Source organism: Nuphar pumila, chromosome 4 (assembly GCF_984573655.1).
Source record: "Nuphar pumila chromosome 4, dmNupPumi1.hap1.1, whole genome shotgun sequence".
Lineage (NCBI taxonomy): Eukaryota > Viridiplantae > Streptophyta > Magnoliopsida > Nymphaeales > Nymphaeaceae > Nuphar > Nuphar pumila.
The window spans coordinates 34,492,786-34,511,177 of NC_143252.1; the positions used below are offsets into that span (position 1 = coordinate 34,492,786).

The 18,392-nt window shown below is 36.9% G+C and overlaps 1 protein-coding gene across 4 annotated transcripts in view; it reads left to right on the forward strand.

Moving 5' to 3' along the window:
• Nucleotides 1-18,392, forward strand: part of LOC149839936 (peptidyl-prolyl cis-trans isomerase PASTICCINO1-like) — a 79,990-nt gene that overhangs the window by 25,735 nt on the left and 35,863 nt on the right. For 3 of the 4 annotated variants that reach the window (XM_090002920.1, XM_090002921.1, XM_090002923.1), the window contains 9 exons: nt 1,269-1,301; nt 2,193-2,251; nt 3,150-3,234; nt 3,336-3,491; nt 4,876-4,933; nt 6,088-6,236; nt 8,146-8,243; nt 8,365-8,434; nt 9,667-9,726. In XM_090002920.1, the coding sequence (XP_089859046.1) occupies nt 1,269-1,301; nt 2,193-2,251; nt 3,150-3,234; nt 3,336-3,491; nt 4,876-4,933; nt 6,088-6,236; nt 8,146-8,243; nt 8,365-8,434; nt 9,667-9,726 (768 nt within the window). The remainder of the gene's footprint in view (nt 1-1,268; nt 1,302-2,192; nt 2,252-3,149; nt 3,235-3,335; nt 3,492-4,875; nt 4,934-6,087; nt 6,237-8,145; nt 8,244-8,364; nt 8,435-9,666; nt 9,727-18,392) is intronic. The other variant, XM_090002922.1, reaches the window with a different exon arrangement.

Genomic DNA, 18,392 nt, shown 5'->3' on the forward strand with positions numbered 1-18,392 from the left:
GAATTTTGGTAGAACTGGTTTCCACCATTGAAAAAAGAATTTCAGGTTGGACATTTTTTTTTACCATGGGATATGTATCCCAGAAGGGACTTATTTTATTTTTTCTCTTTTTTGTCATTTCCTCTTTTCAATAATTAATGATCTCACAAAGGGATTTCCTTCTGGTCTTGCTTTATTTGATTTCATATTGAGCATAATCATCAACATATCCTCTATGACATTGATGTGGCTGGCTATAGGACACAGGATATGGCTATTTTTGTGGAGATATCCCCTAAGAATACTCTATGAGAATATGGTAGAGCAAAAAGAGAGTAGCTCTATGTTACACATGACACAGGATGCAAACTGTGACTTCATAGGAGTTTGTGACATGAGTTTGCAATTTTTTTGTAAAATAGGACACGCTGACAGATTTTTTATTATTTTATTGATTAAAAGAATTATTTTGATATTTTTGTATATGAAAATGTATTTATTATTCAAAATATAACTGAAACTATTAAAATTTGTTAAAAATAATAAATATTGTTTGTATGTTTCAAGGGCGTCCCATGTGTCATGTTGTGAGTTGTGAGTCTTGTGACCCTAGACACATCCAAAAAAAAGGTGTGTCCCTGTGACAGCATAGAAGCACTCCAATCTCGAATCTTATATCTTTAATAATAATTTGTGGTCTGTTAGCTTTGCTGTATATCTTCTTACAAAACAAAAACTGTTGTCACTGGGAAAAAGGCAAACAACTTGAGAATATAATAAGAGTAGCATGGATGCTTAGGGATCTCGGTTGGTTGTGTTTGGTTCATATATCCAACTGACAAATTACTGGTTGAATTTGGAAAGATCTTCAATATCTGATTAGTTAATTGGGCTGGATCTGGTTTTAGGTTTTCACATCCACATCAACAAAAGTCTGAATTCACCAACAGTCTTATCTAATTACATGTAAAAGTGTATTTGGGAAGGAAAAATCGCTAATTTGGATCTTGTGTGGGGTTTTCATCCTTGGCCAAATCCAATACCATATCAATACAACATCCAGTTATGTAGGATTCAGCAATGCTTATAGATGATGAAAATATCTCTCACTTTTGAGTTTGAATTCTTATAGGATGTCTTAGCTACTAAGCTTTTGTTCAATTACTTAGTTTGAGATGTCCTCCTGTCATGTTACTTCAGCTTGTAAGTGTAGTTTTTTGTTGATTTTTTGTTTCTGTGTATGATGCATTGTTTTCAAAATTCACGATAGTGGGTTTTCTTTGTCACAGGTTATCGCTGATGATATGGGAGTTGTTAAGCTGGTATTTCTATTTGGCACTATTTATTACTTTTTGTGATGCAATTTTTCTCTGTGAAGCATGCATTCAACTATTAATCATTTTGACAAATAAAAACCAAAAAATTGCTTCTGGATAATCGTTTTCACTGACAAAATTTTGATAGTAGAAATTTTAATATTCAGATGAATGTAGGACGGAACTTTGTTTCTTCTGACAGCATGCAATCTCACTGGATAAAGTTTTTTCTCCTTTCAAATTTGCTTTTGTTGTTTTTTTGGCATGTGCATACATTTTTCTTGTGGTACTTAACGTCTAACTTTACAAACAGAAAATGTATTTGCAGACTCCTTTTTTTGGAGCCAAATCAGATAATTATATCTTGCTGAAAAACCTAAGGTAGTATAGACTTCTTGCCTTGCATCTTTGTGCATATTAGATATGGAAAATTGTACATTTTGTAAAGAAGTGTTTAGAGTCTTTAGACCCACTGGTGCACTTTAGATGTGGGGTCAGTTTCTGTGGACATTGTGCTCAGTAGAGTAAGATTGATTCACTGCCTCTTATGCAGCAATCACTGAACAAATGCTATAGAACTTATGGCCCTATGAGCAAGCACATAAACCTTTTCAAGACTTATTGCTGGATTTTAGGCTGATTTTATTGGGTCACAGGTATTTGTATGTCTTAGTAGAACTTACAATTGGGTCACAGGTATTTGCATTTACAGATCTTGTATGTAGAACTTACAATTGTTGCCTAAAAGTCATGATCTATGCATAAACCTTATCCATTTCTGATGGTATTATATGATGCTATCTTCAAAGTGGTCTACTTATAGTGCTTTTTTATTTTTATTATGGTTACTAGAACCTGATTGTTCTGAATCTTGACTGCTCTTGTTTATACTGCTAGATATTAAGTGAAGGCAAGGGTTGGGAGTCACCGAGGGAACCTTATGAAATCCGAGCCTGGTCAGTTATCTTTCCTGATTCTAATTTTCCTTTTTTCCTGCAGATGTCACGTGTATCCAATTTTTATTTTGATCCCATGTCTGTGAACCTCTAAAAAATAGATTTATATCACTTTGTCAGTATCTGATGTAAAGAGTGAGCAGGATGTACTTTTGTAAGTACTAACTGTTCTTCATATGTTGCATCAATCAACATTTTTTGATGCAAGTGTTACAATCATTACTTTTAACTGCTTGTCTACAGCTAACTTCACTCTTGCCACACGAGTTCAAATGCTCAAATAGGACTCATAGGGATAGTCATCCTGATCTGATCCAAGTTATGCATCTTGCACCAGTGTTCGGTACACTTGTTGAGCTAGCTCAGAAGAGTCACGAATGCCTGATTCTCCTGCTTAAGATGAAGTGAATTTCATATTTTAAACAAAATTTTGGTATTCACATGGACATGCAGATTGTCATTTCTTCGATGAACTTATTGCCAAATTTTGTTGCTTAGTGTTGAACAGATTTAGGATTTTGACAGGTGTCTAGTGGAAACTAACTTCCTTTGTCTCATTTTTCTCCGAGTCTTCTTCACTTTCTAGTTTTAGTGATATTTAGGCAGCACTAATACAGAGCGGATTAATGTCTCATTGCTTTATTCTTCAGTCTCATCCAAGTCAGAAGCAGTTGGCTTGGACTTAGGGCTAGAGTAGTCACCTAATTACCGATATCAAGTCTCCCACTTATGCTAACCTTCTTATGTGCAAATTGATCAAGTCGACCTGCTAGTCAACGGTAGTTCTAACTAGTATTCTGCACTTATGGTAATAATCTATTTATTTTTCATAGATTCATCATAACTAATTTGCTAAGGATGGTTTGAGACCTTAAACCTTTTGTGGTTGATCTAATAGGATTACTGCAAAGACATCCAACCATGATATCCTTGTTGCGCATGTACAAGGCGAACCATTTCACTTCACTTTTGGGAAAAAGGAGGTTTGTGGGACACATTTTTTTTAATGATCTTTTAACTTCTTGCTTAAAATTTTGATAAAATGCCTCATTATAATGATATGTTGTCCTTATTTCTAGTATAGGTTCCCAAAGGACTTGAGATGGGGATCGGAACAATGACACGCGGAGAAAAGGCAATTATATATGTTGATGAGCCTTATTTAACTCAATCCCCTTTCATGGCTATTGACAGTTTTGAGGAGGTTCAATTTGAAGTAGAACTGCTCCAGATCATTCAGGTAAGATTTGCAGCCTGCATAAAAATATATCTAGTTTATCCATCCTTGAGCTGATGAGATGTGCTATGTTTCCTTTTGATCTATATATGTTTTACTGCATTGAGATGACTATTTATAAGATGCACAGTTTAGTTATTTAGCAGAGCATAAAAATGATCTATGAATTTCTATATAAATAAGGGTCCGTGTACTTTTTTGTGGAAATTTCTGATCTGATCTGATCTGATCTGATCTTGGAAAATATGAGGCACATTCAGGACTTGTTCATATTTTATGAACGTTGATGATGATAATGTCTGACATGCTGAGACACATCGATGCAAGAGTGGAGCAGAGCGAACTGGATCCATTGGATATTTTGGATCCATATTTTAGTTTGATTTTTTTTTCATAAATTATATTTGGACATTGGATCTATATCTAATTAGGATGGTTATCTACATTAGGAGACTTATCTTATTTAGGGGTAGCTGTAATTGGGTAGATTTCTGCAATTCTGGCCTCGGATTTGCATCACACATAAAGCAGAACTGTTGTTTGATAGGTTTTAAAAGGCCGGCATATGCGGCACTCTATAGATTCAGCTAGAAATTCTTAAGTTGTTCTTGAGGAGCAGATCAAAGTCCAATTGTTATGGTTTCCCATTCCTAGTTGGCAGGCAGGGAGATCTCTTGGCTCTCCTTTTTTTGTCTATCCAGAAGCCATTCAAGTACTTGTGGTACAAAATGAGACAAATTGTTAGGCATGCAAAATTGTTAAATTTGGGTTGGATAATTTATAGCCTTAGCTAAAGCTGGTCCATGTTTGACAGGGGAGAAGCATGTCCAGCCTGACTGAGCTTATCGTACTTTCCGCATCATGTTGGACAATTCTGTCAGCAGCAAGAAGCTTTCTTTGTGAAAAATCTGGGTCACAAGTGATTCCTCTGAGTTCAGGTCCAAATATGAGTTGTATTCTATGCAATAAAAATCTAATAGGTTTCCTGATCTATGTAGTACATCAATATGTTTGGTTTAGTAATCAATTGCATCAATTGAATCTTTATAGATCAAATGCTTGTGATATAATTCCGTTCAACCATTTATTTTTTTTAATATTTCTTTCGAGTTCATATTTGTGCGATGGATGTTAAAAATCTATTGAGTTACATGAATGTTGTCTGATCCATTGGTTTTTACCTTGACGCACATGATGACAGTTGATTTTAACATTTGGTAGATGGACCACAATAATCACACCCTTAGGGTCCAGTATACTTTATAATGGTTCAACTAATTTGATTAGCTACCAAATATTCAAAATAGTTGGGATGCACTTTATTTTTGGTATTTATCTTGGATTCATATGGAAATAACTATTTTTTAAAATGATTACTCATCTACAGGTGCGAGACATGCTTGGGGATGGTCGTCTCATAAAGCGCCGCATTAAAGATGGAAGAGGTCAGCTTTTATCTTATTTTATTTATCTAGAAAACTGCATTTCAGTCATGCAAAATGAGAGATTGGCAGCAATAGGTTACCTTCGGAAAGGATTAACACACATAAGATATGTCTACTAGTTTATTCTAAGAGGCGAATTTAGCAATTTTAATTTTGTCATGCGTAATAAAACAGGGCATGAAAGAGGTCTGCTGATATGATAAGAAGAGTTTCTGATGGGTTTCCCTTCTACTTTGCACAAGATGCATCTCTGTATGCATCTATAAACCAATAGGATGGTTTGTTATTACTTTCTGTGGGTTACATGATAGCTTCATCACCCTTCTTCTGAAAGAAACATTGTAATAATCTGCATTTGATTGTAAAATCATTCACAGATATTGTCGAGAGTGCAAATCTCATCATTTGGTTGGATGAGATTATCTGGCCTAGCTTGAACAGACATAGTAATGACTATCTCACAAATATCACCAATATTTTGGAAATATCACAATTTTATCACAGCATTTTTTGAAAGATGATATAGTGCTGAAAATGTGATATTTTCAAAATATCACCTATTCTGAAAATGATTTGGTTCTGTGATTTATATTATATATATATATTATTTAATTGTATGCTGATGTTTTTCCAAGATTTTTTGTGAAAAACTAGATTTTACAAAATATTATGAGATTCTCTATCACTGGGATTTTCACAACGAGATCTGTGACTACCTCTTTGTTTTGAAGTAGTCATAAATTTCTCAATTATGAAACTCTATTGAAATTTAATTAAGAGCATAAGGAGATTAAAAGAAAAAACCTAAACATGTATTGCATATAGATGCGTGTGCTGTCTAGTTACTAAAACTTGGAGTGAATCTATCCATAATACATGACCATATCTGTAGTTTGAGTGGCTAATGGATTCGGACTGAGGTTGGACCATTTGGTCATAAACTTGATAAATGTTGATCAATAATTGCAGAAAGTTGAAAAGATAGGAAGCCATGGTCTTTATTTCTTGGAAACTATTTCCCAATCAGGATATAACACTTGAACATTAAGGCATACTTTCATCATCCTTGCATTCTTGTTTGTCATATAGCTTTAATATCAAGTGAACAGGAATTTGTGATTGTGATGTACCTTTTAATTTTTTTGTTGAGCTAGGTGAATTTCCCATGGATTGCCCTCTTCACGATAGTCTCCTGTGCATACATTATAAGGGCATGCTTCTTAGTGAAGAAAGGAAAGTGTTCTATGATACGAGGATTGACAATGATGGCCATCCTTTGGAATTTTGTTCAGGAGAAGGGCTTGTGAGTAGCCATGCACACCACCCCCCTCCCACACACACACACAAAAGGTTCTGTTGCATTTTATATTTAATCTAGTTTCTCCTTCATTACTGCAAGCATTTCTTTGTACGGAGGAAGGAATTTGAATGTTTACTTTATTTAAAGGATACTGGTGCTTCTGTTTAAATCCAATATTTATGTTGGAATTGGATTTGTCCTCAGAAAAGGGTGACAGATTCCTCATCTACATTTGGCCATGTCCATATTGGTAATGTTTGATAATCTTGGAAACTAGAAAGCACAGGAATAAATTTCATCAAAATAATAAACAGAGGTTTTAGCTTATAATCATATTTTCAGAACTCGTGACAGTATTTGTAATTTTCTGCTGTAAATAAGTTGCAAACAACCTATACCTTGAACACGGTCATAACCTATGTCACATGGGTGCGGGTGCGGGTGCGGGCGCGGGCGCGGGTGCGGGTGCGGGTGCGGGGATTCGGCACTTCCAAAAAACCCGGGTGCGGGGGTGCGGCAGGGGCAAAAATGTAATAAGTAATATATATATATATATATATATATAAAGGGGGTTGGGGAATAGGCGGGGTTTTTTTTTAAAAAGGGGGTTGGGGAATAGGCGGGGTTTTTTTTTTAAACTTTGCAGCTGTCAGGCAGCTGCTGTCAGGCAGCTGCTGTCAGCAGCTGACAGGCAGCTGCTGACAGCAGCTGACAGACAGCTGCTGCAGCTGTGCTGACAGCACAGCTGACAGCACAGCTGACAGCTGCTGTCAGCAGCTGTGCTGACAGCTGCTGTCAGCAGCTGTGCGTGAAAACTGAAAAACTTACTTTATGCTAGGCAGCTGACAGACTAGCATAAAGTTTTTTAAAAAAAAATTCGAAGCCCATTTGGGCAATTTTTTTTTTTTTTAAAATGGACATTAATGATCCTGGGTGCGGTCAACGCACCCAGGATCGAGTTGACCGCACCCGGTGCGGCACCCGCACCCGCACCCGCGTCGAGTCGCGTCGACGCGGGTGCGGCACCCTCCTAGCCGAATCCCTGTGACATAGGTCATAACCAAGAGTGATATATATGACCACGATACATATGCACACAAGTCATGTATCTAGGATCGTGTATATTTAGAATTCACAATCTAAAGCTAAAGAGAATGAATGTCATCTTAAAAGTGCAAATTCTTAAGCTGTTATGATTAATAAACATTAAATAGTAAATCAAAGTTGGATATTAAAAAATACAAATAATAAAAGGCAAGTAATTACAAGGTAAAGGATCAAGATCATATGATAGATCAAGTTAGGCACGTGGTGAACTCTTGATGGTATTTGTAATTTTCTGCTGTAAATAAGTTGCAAACAACCTATAGCTTGAACACAGCCATAACCAAGAGTGATATATATGACTACAATACACATGCACACAAGTGATGTATATAGGATCATGTATATTTAGAATTCACAATCTAAAGCTAAAGAGCATGAATATCATCTTCAAAGTGCAAATTCTTAAACAATAATCTTAATCTGTTATGATTAATAAACATTAAATAGTAAATCAAAGTTGGATATTAAAAAATAAAAATAATAAAAGAAAAGGCAAGTAATTACTAGGTAAAGGATCAAGATCATATTATAGATCAAGTTAGACACATAAGGTGTGCATGAGTGGCTGTGTTTACAGAGAGTCATGGCATGCTTACTATTTGTGTTGATGTCATGTTTGTGTTTGGTACTCTTTCAACCTTGTCAGGAAGGCATGTTTTTATCTGTCTGGAGAGGAATTAAAGTTCAACTTCTTGACTTTTTATTACACTAGTTATATCATAATCATTAACATACCTTCAATGCTATTGTCATGGTTTGTTGTTTGCCCGAGTGATTTTCCTTTATATATTTTTTGGAATTTCAGGTGCCAGAAGGGCTTGAAATGTCTGTTCGCCTTATGTTGCCTGGAGAGGTAGCTCTTGTCACTTGTCCCCCGGATTATGCATATGATAAATTTAAGAGGTGCCATATTTCTGTGAATTATCTTCGAGAATCACATCATTCTTAATTATCAAGAGAATAGGTGAAATTTATGATATATCTAGTTAGTGAATTTCCTATATGTATTTCTTCTCATGAACAGACCAGATAACGTGCCTCAAGGAGCTCATGTTCAATGGGAGATTGAGCTGCTTGATTTCGAGAAACCAAAGGTGATTAATGTGAATATATTTTGTATTATTCACTTATTTCATGTGGTGAAAAATGTGCAATTGTATTTTCTTCACTGGGCGGATCAAGTTTTCACTTGTTTCACATACTGATGTTTAGTAATCATTTAAGTCTAGTAGGTAGATCTCTGTGCCCGGGTTTACACCCCTTTGGGGGTGGTTTTCCCATTCCTATATGAAAAAAAGGCATAAAAAACATGCTTCACCTATTAAACACTACCTTAGGGCCTTGAGTCTATCTAAAATGGTGCTTAGAGTTAGAGACAAGGTCATGCCTTGCCACAAGTTGCTGGCTTGTGGGCTTCAATATGAATCCAGAACCATACCCAGTATGGTTAAAGCCTTTATTTAAATGTCAAAAGCTTAAAATAAAGCACAATTTAACAAGAAGCTTTCCTTTTTTAATCCCCATATATTGTTGATGCCCCCTTGAAAGTATGGCTTTTATTGAGAAGCAAAGGGGGTTCATGTCAAAAATAGAAATCCTTGAAAAATATTGATCTTTGATTGTTCAGGGATCATTTCGCTAATATGCTTTTAGGGATTTTTTCATTTCATAGATAGGAAGAAAACCCATGGAATCTCACCAGAGAATGTTATGTTCTGGCAGGCGCATGCTTTCCTGTCTATCAATCTATATTTATCTATCCACACACAGACACAGGCATGTACACACACATGCATGCACCAATGCCATCCTTCTAATGGAGGGTCCAGATCAAAGAAGGAAGGTGATTATGTTTGAACTTTAAATATGAAAATTATTGTTTTACCTTGTGGTGGATTTAGTTAAGTCAAATGTTTATCAAAGTCATTTTTCTTTTTGTTCCTTAAAAATTAGTATTAAAATATATAAAGAATCATCCAACTCATGTTTTCTTAAAAAGTAGATGAAATCCTTGGATTATCTGTCTCAATTTCTAATTTACATTCTTACCGTTTGTTTCTTTACGGATCACTTGGAAGGGACAAACTACCATGCATCAACTTTATTATATTTTAGATATGTATGTTTGTGTACTTGCAGGCATGCATGAAAATTTTGGCCCTATTGTAGTTAAATATTTATGCAAATTTATCTTGTTTACATAATGATTATTTATTGACTATTTGTATGTCTGAATGACAGCCATGACATTGGTCTGCTTCTTCAAGTATTAGGCTTTTGAGATCTGTAAGAAAAATTGTTTTGTGATTCTGAATCTGCTTTGCAGGACTGGACTGGCTTGAATTTCAGCAGCATCATGGAGGAAGCAGAAAAAATAAAAAATACGGTATGCCATAAAGCATGCATGCATTTATGAAGTTTCAAGTGGCAACATAATTGGTATATGTATTTGGTTCTGGAATAACAGTTTCAACATGCCATTCAGGAGAGTATTTTCCAGCAGACTGTTGCAGTTTGCTTTGTTGTGTGATTTTGGCTTTCTTTTCTAATTGTACATTGACTTTTTTTAGTTTTTCTCGTACTTGTGAAATGTTTACGAAAATACTTCATAAGCTGTAATGTCTTAGCCTTTTGCTTTGATCTATTGACTTTTAACTATCAATTGGCAGGGTATCCCCACAGATACTTAGCCCTGCTTATCATTTTTGACATGACATTGGTGATGAAAGCGCTAGACGCCACATGACACTTCCCAGACATGGTTGGACAAGTACTTTTGCACATTGCCAATACCATATCCATGCTTTCTTTTGTGGTTTTTATTGGCTTGGTAGTTCATGAGGTTGGAGAGAAAAAATAGAACATTTAGGGTGTGTTTGAATCACCGTTTGCAGGACGCACCGAGCATGGGCCCTGTTAGACTTCATAAACCAAGAGCTTCATCATGCGTGGAGAGTGAAGAACAGAGAGAGAGAAGGAGCTGCTGAACAAAAAAACCTAATTCCCAATACAGGAATCGGCTATTGAACCTCTTATTATATGCTGTTAGTGATACAAAGAGTTTAGGGTACCAAAATACCCTTTTACAATACAAAACAATTACATATGTGCCATTAATGAGATAATATAACACATGTTTATAACACATGATTACTAGATTCGGGTCTGGGCCTTGACCCGAGACCCGAGTACATCTTTTCACCCTCCCTCAAGTTGTGCATGGTTTTGAACCATGAACAACTTGCCTTTTAACATCCAAAACCTGTCTTTAGTCAATACTTTTGTGAATATATCAGCCACTTGATCAGTAGTCCGTACAAATTCAGGCTCAATCTCCTTCTCTTCTACCTTTTGTCTCACAAAATATTTATCGATTTTGATGTGTTTGGCCCGACTGTGATAAATGGGATTAAAGGACATATTGATGGCACTTTGATTATCGCATAAAAGGAGGGATCGAGAGATCGATTCTCCCACTTATGTCAGCAAGTGCCTAATCCAAGTAGCTTCAGCAGTAGCGGCTGCCATTGACCTATACTCGGCTTCTGTACTTGATCTAGCAATCGCCTTTTGTTTCTTACTACTCCAGGATACCAAATTCATCCCAACAAATACACAGTAGCCAGATACAGATCTGCGTTCATCTGGATCACCCGCCCAGTCGGCATCAGTATAGACAATAATTTCATGTTCAGTTTGCTCATTGGTCCTTTTTTTGTACAAAAGTCCATCGCCAACCGTTCCCTTCAAGTACCGAAGTATCCGTTTAACCGCTTCCATATGTCCTTCACGCGGCTCATGCATGAACTGAGAGACCTGATTTACTGAGTAAACAATATCAGGTCTAGTGAAAGTAAGATATTGCAACATGCCTATTATGCTACGATATTTTGTAGGATTCTCATATAGGTCTCCATCTTGAGAACTGAGTTTCTGGTGAAGGATGCTAGGAGTTCCCAAGGGTTTGCAATCTTTCATACCTGCCTTATTGAGAACGTCAATAGTGTACTTATGTTGGGTGAGAGTCATTCCTTCAGAAGTACTGTCAACTTCAACTCCAAGGAAGTATCGCAGTTTCCCAAGATCCTTCATTTTAAATCTCTGATTCAAGAGATGTTTGACCTTCTCAATATGAACTTTGGAATTACCTGTGATGATAATATCATTCACATATATTAACAGCAGAGTAACCACATCTTGGTTCTTGAATATAAACAGAGAATGGTCAAGGAGAGATCGCTTAAAACCATATTTTTGTATTTCAAAAGAGAAACTATCAAACCAGGAACGGGATGCCTGCTTTAATCCGTATATCGCTCTTTTTAATTTGCATACGTATTTAGTAGGATTTCCTTCTGCGTAGCCAGTGGGTTGTTCCATGTATACTTCCTCCTTCAAATTTCCATGGAGAAAAGCATTTTTTACATCAAGTTGACTAATTGTCCATTGATGTTCAACAACTAAAGATATTATGACTCTGATTGTCCCCATTTTCACAACTGGACTAAAGGTCTCATCATAATCTTGTCCTTGCTCTTGTGTAAAACCTTTTGCTACAAGTCTCGCCTTGTACCATTGTATAGTCCCATCCGGTTTGTATTTTATTTTGTACACCCATTTCGACACAACTACATTTCTGTCAGGTGGTCTGGGAACAACATCCCAGGTACCACATTCATGTAGAGCCCCCATTTCTTCATTCATTGCTTCAATCCATCTTTTAGAATTTGCTGCTTGAGAAAATGTTGTGGGCTCATCTTCCTTGCTCAAGGCAGTTAGAAAAAGTTGAAAGTCCAGTGAAAAGTTTTCATAACTGACCCATCTTTTGCAATCAGCCTATCAGCAGACATAGATCCTTTATCCTTTTGATCACAACCTGAAGAACAAATATCACTAGTACCAGAGAAAAGCTCAGAATTCAACCAAGGATGATAGACCTCAACTTTGGAATTTGATTCAGAAAGAGGAATGTGTCGATGATCAAAATTCAATTCATCGAAGGCAACATTTCTTGATATTTTGATGCGATTGCTCATGGGATCATAGCACCTGTATCCTTTATAATTATCTGCATATCCCACAAACCTGCACTTCAAGGCCTTGTCCTGAAACTTATGTCTCATTGAGCTGTCAATATGAACATAACATACACAACCAAAAATGCGCAAATCATGATAGTTGGGCTGAACTTCAAATAGTGAAAAATAAGGAGATTTGTTCTCCAGAATAGGCATGGGTAGTCGATTTATCACATGAACTGCTGAATGAAAGGCTTCTGTCCATAGAGTAATCGGAAGATTACTATCATGTATCATACTCATTGCACTCTCGACAATATGGCGATGCTTCTTTTCAGCAATTCCATTTTGCTGAGGTGTATGAGGGCAAGACACCCTTCTCTTTATTCCATTACTTTGAAGAAAACCAGTAAAATCACTTAAAGAGAATTCACCTCCTCCATCACATTGGAAACAAAGAATGTTTTCAGAAAATTGATTCTTGACAAATGTGTGAAAATTCTGAAACAACTTGAAGGTCTCAGACTTGTGTTTCATAAAGAAAATCCAAGTATAACGAGAATAACTGTCAACAAAAATAAGGTAATATCTAGTTCCAGATAAAGAAGCAACTGGGGCAGGCCCCCAAACATCAGAACTGATAATCTCAAAAGGTCTTGAAGCTCTTTTATTGATAGAATGAAAAGATAAAACATGACTCTTACATAAGAGACAACTAGAACATTTGTTGTCATTGGCATTTATTCTTAAACTAGACTTGGGGATAAGGTTATTTGAAACAAGCTTCTCAATGAAATTACTACTGCAATGACCTAAACGACCATGCCAAAGATCTGGCTTATTGGATTCAGAGACACTAAAAACACATGTAAGGACCATTGAGGACGACGATGAGGAGAGCTTCAGGTTTGGGCCAACAGAGCGGACACGAGAGGGAGAATCTTCTTGAAAAACATACATATTGCCTTGTCGTTTTCCTTTAGCGAATGTCTCCCTCGTGCAGAGATCCTTGACAAAAACAGAAGGAGTAAATTCAACTGAAGCATTGGCATCATCAACAAGCTTGGGAGCAGAAACAATATTTTTCTTGATGTTGGGAGCATAAAGAACCTTTGAAAGACTGAGAGAGGACTTTGTCATGGGTATGACAGAATTTCCAATATGAGAGATAGAATGATGGGATCCATCCCCAGTGACTATACTATTTCTACCAATGTAAGGAACAAGGTTTATGAGCTTACCTGCATCGCCAGTAACATGAGTCGCTGCCCCAGAGTCCACATACCAAGTACCTTCCTCATTCTGTTTCAGGTTTAATCCTGCTAGGGTTGACAATAACAATTCTTTCACTTCTCCGCTGGCCTTTGTGTTATCTGTTCCTCTCTTTGCTTCAGTCTGTGCTGCTTTTCCTTTATTTAAGGGATTAAACCAACAGTTAGCTTTGATGTGCCCCCTTTTATTACATAGAAAACAAGTAGGAATTGGCCTCTGTCGCTGTGAGTTGAGATGTATGTTGGGTGTAGGTAATAGTCCACGGCTTCCTTGTCCACTTCTTCCTTGTCCTCCTCTTCCATTAACAACATAATTTCCTCGTCCTCGTCCATAGACTACCCCTGTGGAAGGACCTCTTGCATCCCTGTATGCATATGTGATTCTTCAGAAAACCCTTTCAAGTTCATCTCATATTGAAGTAGTTTTGCACGCAGGTCTTCAAATCTAGGCAGATCAGGTAGACACAATAAGGAAGTAACAATTATATGATAGTCAAGCTCCAATCCACTCAGAGTTTGTTGTACCATATCTTTATCAGTTACTACACACCCAACCACTGCTAATTGATCTGTGATGATTTTCATTTTGTTTAAGTATTCCATGATAGTCATGGAGTCCTTTCTTAACATCTAAAATTCCCTTTTAAGAAATACAATCCTGGCCTGAGAAACCTGTGAATATGTCTGAACTAGTCTATTCCAAAGTTGCATGGCAGTGCAGTCATCTGGAATTGCCACAAGCACTTCTTGTGACAATGTAGAGGTAATGTAAGCAACTAGCGCCTGGTCTCTTTTCATTCAAGCCACAAAATCTAGATTTCTAACATATACTGTGGTAGATGCTCCTTTATTGTCCTTTTCTTCACGTGATATAAACTCTGGAGGAACTGGAACAGATCCATCAAGATGTCCAGAAAGATCCTGACTCCTAATGAAAGGAATAATTTGCCTCTTCAAAGTCAGAAAATTGAAATTGTTTAATTTTTCAGACACGAGTTGGCTAAGGAAGCTTGAAGAGAGACCAGACTGAGAAGGAAAAGAATCCATGTTTTATGATAGGAATAAGGAGAATGTGTCTAGCACACAGCCCGATGATGGCTAAGAAACCGGTACATAGAAAGACAGATTTCAACTCCAAGGGAATTCCCGTAGTCTCTTACTCTTTTTTTTTTTTGAGATTGACATAGTCACACAGATGGCAAAAAAAAACTGGAACTTCTTTCCCCCTTTTTCAGAATAACTGTATCGGGCTATGTGGAGAACAATAACAATAATCAAGGAAAAAAAAACTGAAAATAAAACCAAATCTGATATCCAACTTAGATGTACTATTGAATTCATATATGTAACTATCCAGATTTGAAAGAAGGCAATCACATAGTACGAAAATTTAGGAGAAAAGACGTAAATGAATCTCAGACCCAATTTGATTTAACACATTCAATGGTAAAGATAATAAAAATATGAAACGACAGATGGAGTCAGATCTGATCAACAGGGAGAAAACGAGGTGGATAGACAACCTATCACCTGATCCGATTTGATTCTGATTAACAGGTTGATTTAAAACAAACTGAGATTAAGAAAAGAAAAAGAGGATCACGATCACGATCACGCAAAAACTATCGATGGGTGGAAGACGTGATCAGATGTGAATCTGATCAGATTAGATCAGGGTCGTTACAGTAGAGAGACGCAGTAGAGAGAAAGAGAAAAGTGCAGGCAAGAGGAAGAAGAGATAACAAAATCGATTTTCTGACTTGTGAGGCTAATCAATCTTTTTAGACATACCTTTTAGAAGCAATCCCAGATCCAGCTCTAGCGTGGCTCTGATACCATGTTAGACTTCATAAACCAAGAGCTTCATCATGCGTGGAGAGTGAAGAACAAAGAGAGAGAAGGAGCTGCTGAACAAAAAAACCTAATTCCCAATACAGGAATCGGCTATTGAACCTCTCATTATATGCTGTTAGTGATACAAAGAGTTTAGGGTACCAAAATACCCTTTTACAATACAAAACAATTACATATGTGCCATTAATGAGATAATATAACACATGTTTACAACACATGATTACGAGATTCGGGTCTGGGCCCTGACCCGAGACCCGAGTACATCTTTTCAGGCCCCACGTGCGTCCTTGAACTCACACAAACGCGGGATGCGTGGACGCAATATTGGTGCTTCCCATGGACACCGCATGTTAGCACCCTCCAAAAAAAATGTTTTTTTGGGTGGTGGACATGGCAGGACAATGCGTTCTGTCCTGTCCACAGACGCCCGTGGACGCCCTGCACTGTCCTGTCCACACACACACTCCACAATTCAAATGCACCCTTTGTTAAAATGTAAAACTGTACATATATGTATATATAATAATATTATATTATTATATATATAAATACATTTTTAATTTCTTTCTTTTCTGTATTTTTTTTCCTTTATTTTTATTTTTTGTCTTTATGTCATCTAGTTCAGTTTGAACTAGAATGACTGTTGCTAGTCAAGTCCTGTCCAGACTTGACTAGCAATAGAGCTGTTGGACTGACACAGTCCAACAACTCTTAATAGAGCTGTTGGACTGACACATTCCAACAGCTCTAAATAGAGCTGTTGGACTGTGCCCAACAGCTCTATTGAGTCCTCTTTCAGCTGTGTATATAAAGGGGTGCAGCCCCTCTTGTATTTCACTCCAATGCTTCTTAAGCAATTGGTTTTTCATATCAATAAAGAATACATTTTTATTTTTATTTTGTTTCCAGTTATACCCTTTTTAAGGGTTATGCTTTAGTGTCATTCTTGACACTTGCTCTTGTTAATCAAAGCTCGTGTTTCGAAGATCCCCATTTCATTTCATGGTATCAAAGCCGCGGAAGTACTAAATCTTGAGGAAAAGCTGCCTCGGTTTCCGTGCCCGTTTGCAAAAGTGTTCGCCACTTGAAGAGAAGTGTTTTATCACTTCATTGGAGAAGATTTCACATCTTGTTGTATTGTTTTTTTTTTTTTTTTCTTTCTCATTTTCCTTCTTGTTTCTCTTCTATCCCTATTCTTTCTCTCCTTGTAATCGATGGATGACAATGATAAAGTCACCATCATGCCTATGAAACTAAGCGATACGAACTATGTAACATGGGCTTCAATCATGAAGCACCATATATGGGGAAAAGGCTTATGGGGGATTGTGGATGGTTCTGATTCGGAACCTAAGCTATCTCTTACTAAAAAGGAGGGAGATAAAGACGTCCCTCTATCAGAAGAAGAGAAAATCAAGGCTATTGCCTCATACGAGAAGAAATGGAAAGAATGGAGAATATCTCATGCGAAGATAATGTCATGGCTTATCAATAGCGTTGACATTAAAAAATGCTCAAGTCTTGCCAAATTTGATCATGCCGATAAGGCATGGGAATACCTTAAGAATATGTATTCCCTTAAAGATATCGCACACGTGTGCAACCTCCAAGAAAAAGTTCGAATGATGACACAAGGAGACAAAACTATTCGTGAATATTACAATGGGTTGTCCGAACTTTGGGAAGAACTTTCCCTTTTAGAACCAAAGTGGCATTGTGCCGAAGACATCGAGCTTCGTCAGAAACAACTCGATGTTGAACATTTTTACCAGTTTATCACTGGATTAAGGCCGGAATTTGAAACCACTAAATCGGCCCTACTTCACCGGGGAAAAATTCCTTCTATTGTGGAAACTATTGAAGAGTTAACACTGGAAGAAAATCGTCTCCGGAAAGGTTCTTTAAAAATTGAAGATGATTCCGTTTTAGCCGTGTCTAGACCAGGGAATCATGTTCGATCATATAGGCCTCCTCACTTTAACCGACAAAATGGTGACTATGATAAGAAGAAAGTTATTTGTCATCACTGTCATGAACCGGGACACTACAGGCCACAATGTCCCAAACTTAAGGAGCTGAGAGAAAAAAGAGCTGCAATTGCTGGATCGGAGCCTAAAGATCAGGATGCACCAGTTTCCCTGGCCCAACTAATGGAGATCCTTCAGCCTCTCATCAAAGGTGCCTCTTCCTCATCTGAAGCTTCAACCGGCGCAGCAGCCTCATCTTTTTCTGATTTAGGTAAAATTTCTTGGCTTCTTGACTCTGGTGCATCTTTTCATATGACCCCAAATAATCAAAGTCTATCCAAATGTGTTAAAAATAAAACAAGTGTGTCAAAGGTCTTTACTGCTGATGGGACTTCTCTTGAAATAGAAGGAATAGGAGATTTTGAAAAAATTTATAAAACAAAAAATTTTTTTATTCCAGAAATTAGACATGTTCCCAAATTAAATTTAAATCTTTTATCTGTATCTCAAATTTCTGATTATGGGTGTAATATTTCTTTTTCTTCTCATGGTTGTTGGGTACAAGATCGCCAGTCAGGCAAGCTGATTGGGGAAGGCCATAGAGAAGGAGGACTCTATTACATGGATTTTTTGGAAATGCTGAAGAAAGCTTTTTGTTATAATATTCAAAAAAATAGAGTTGGAACTGTGGCATAAGAGACTTGGTCACCCACATATAGCCAAAATCCAACATTTTCCAAATCTAGGGAAATTTTGTAACTCTGAATCATTTGATTGTAAAGATTGTATTCTCGGCAAAATGAAAAGATTACCATTTCAGAACAGAACCTTTTTCTCTTCAAGACCACTTGAATTAATACACTCGGATGTTTGGGGTCCTGCACCAGTAATTTCTAAAGGAGGATTTGTTTACTATGTTATTTTTGTCGATGATTTCTCCCG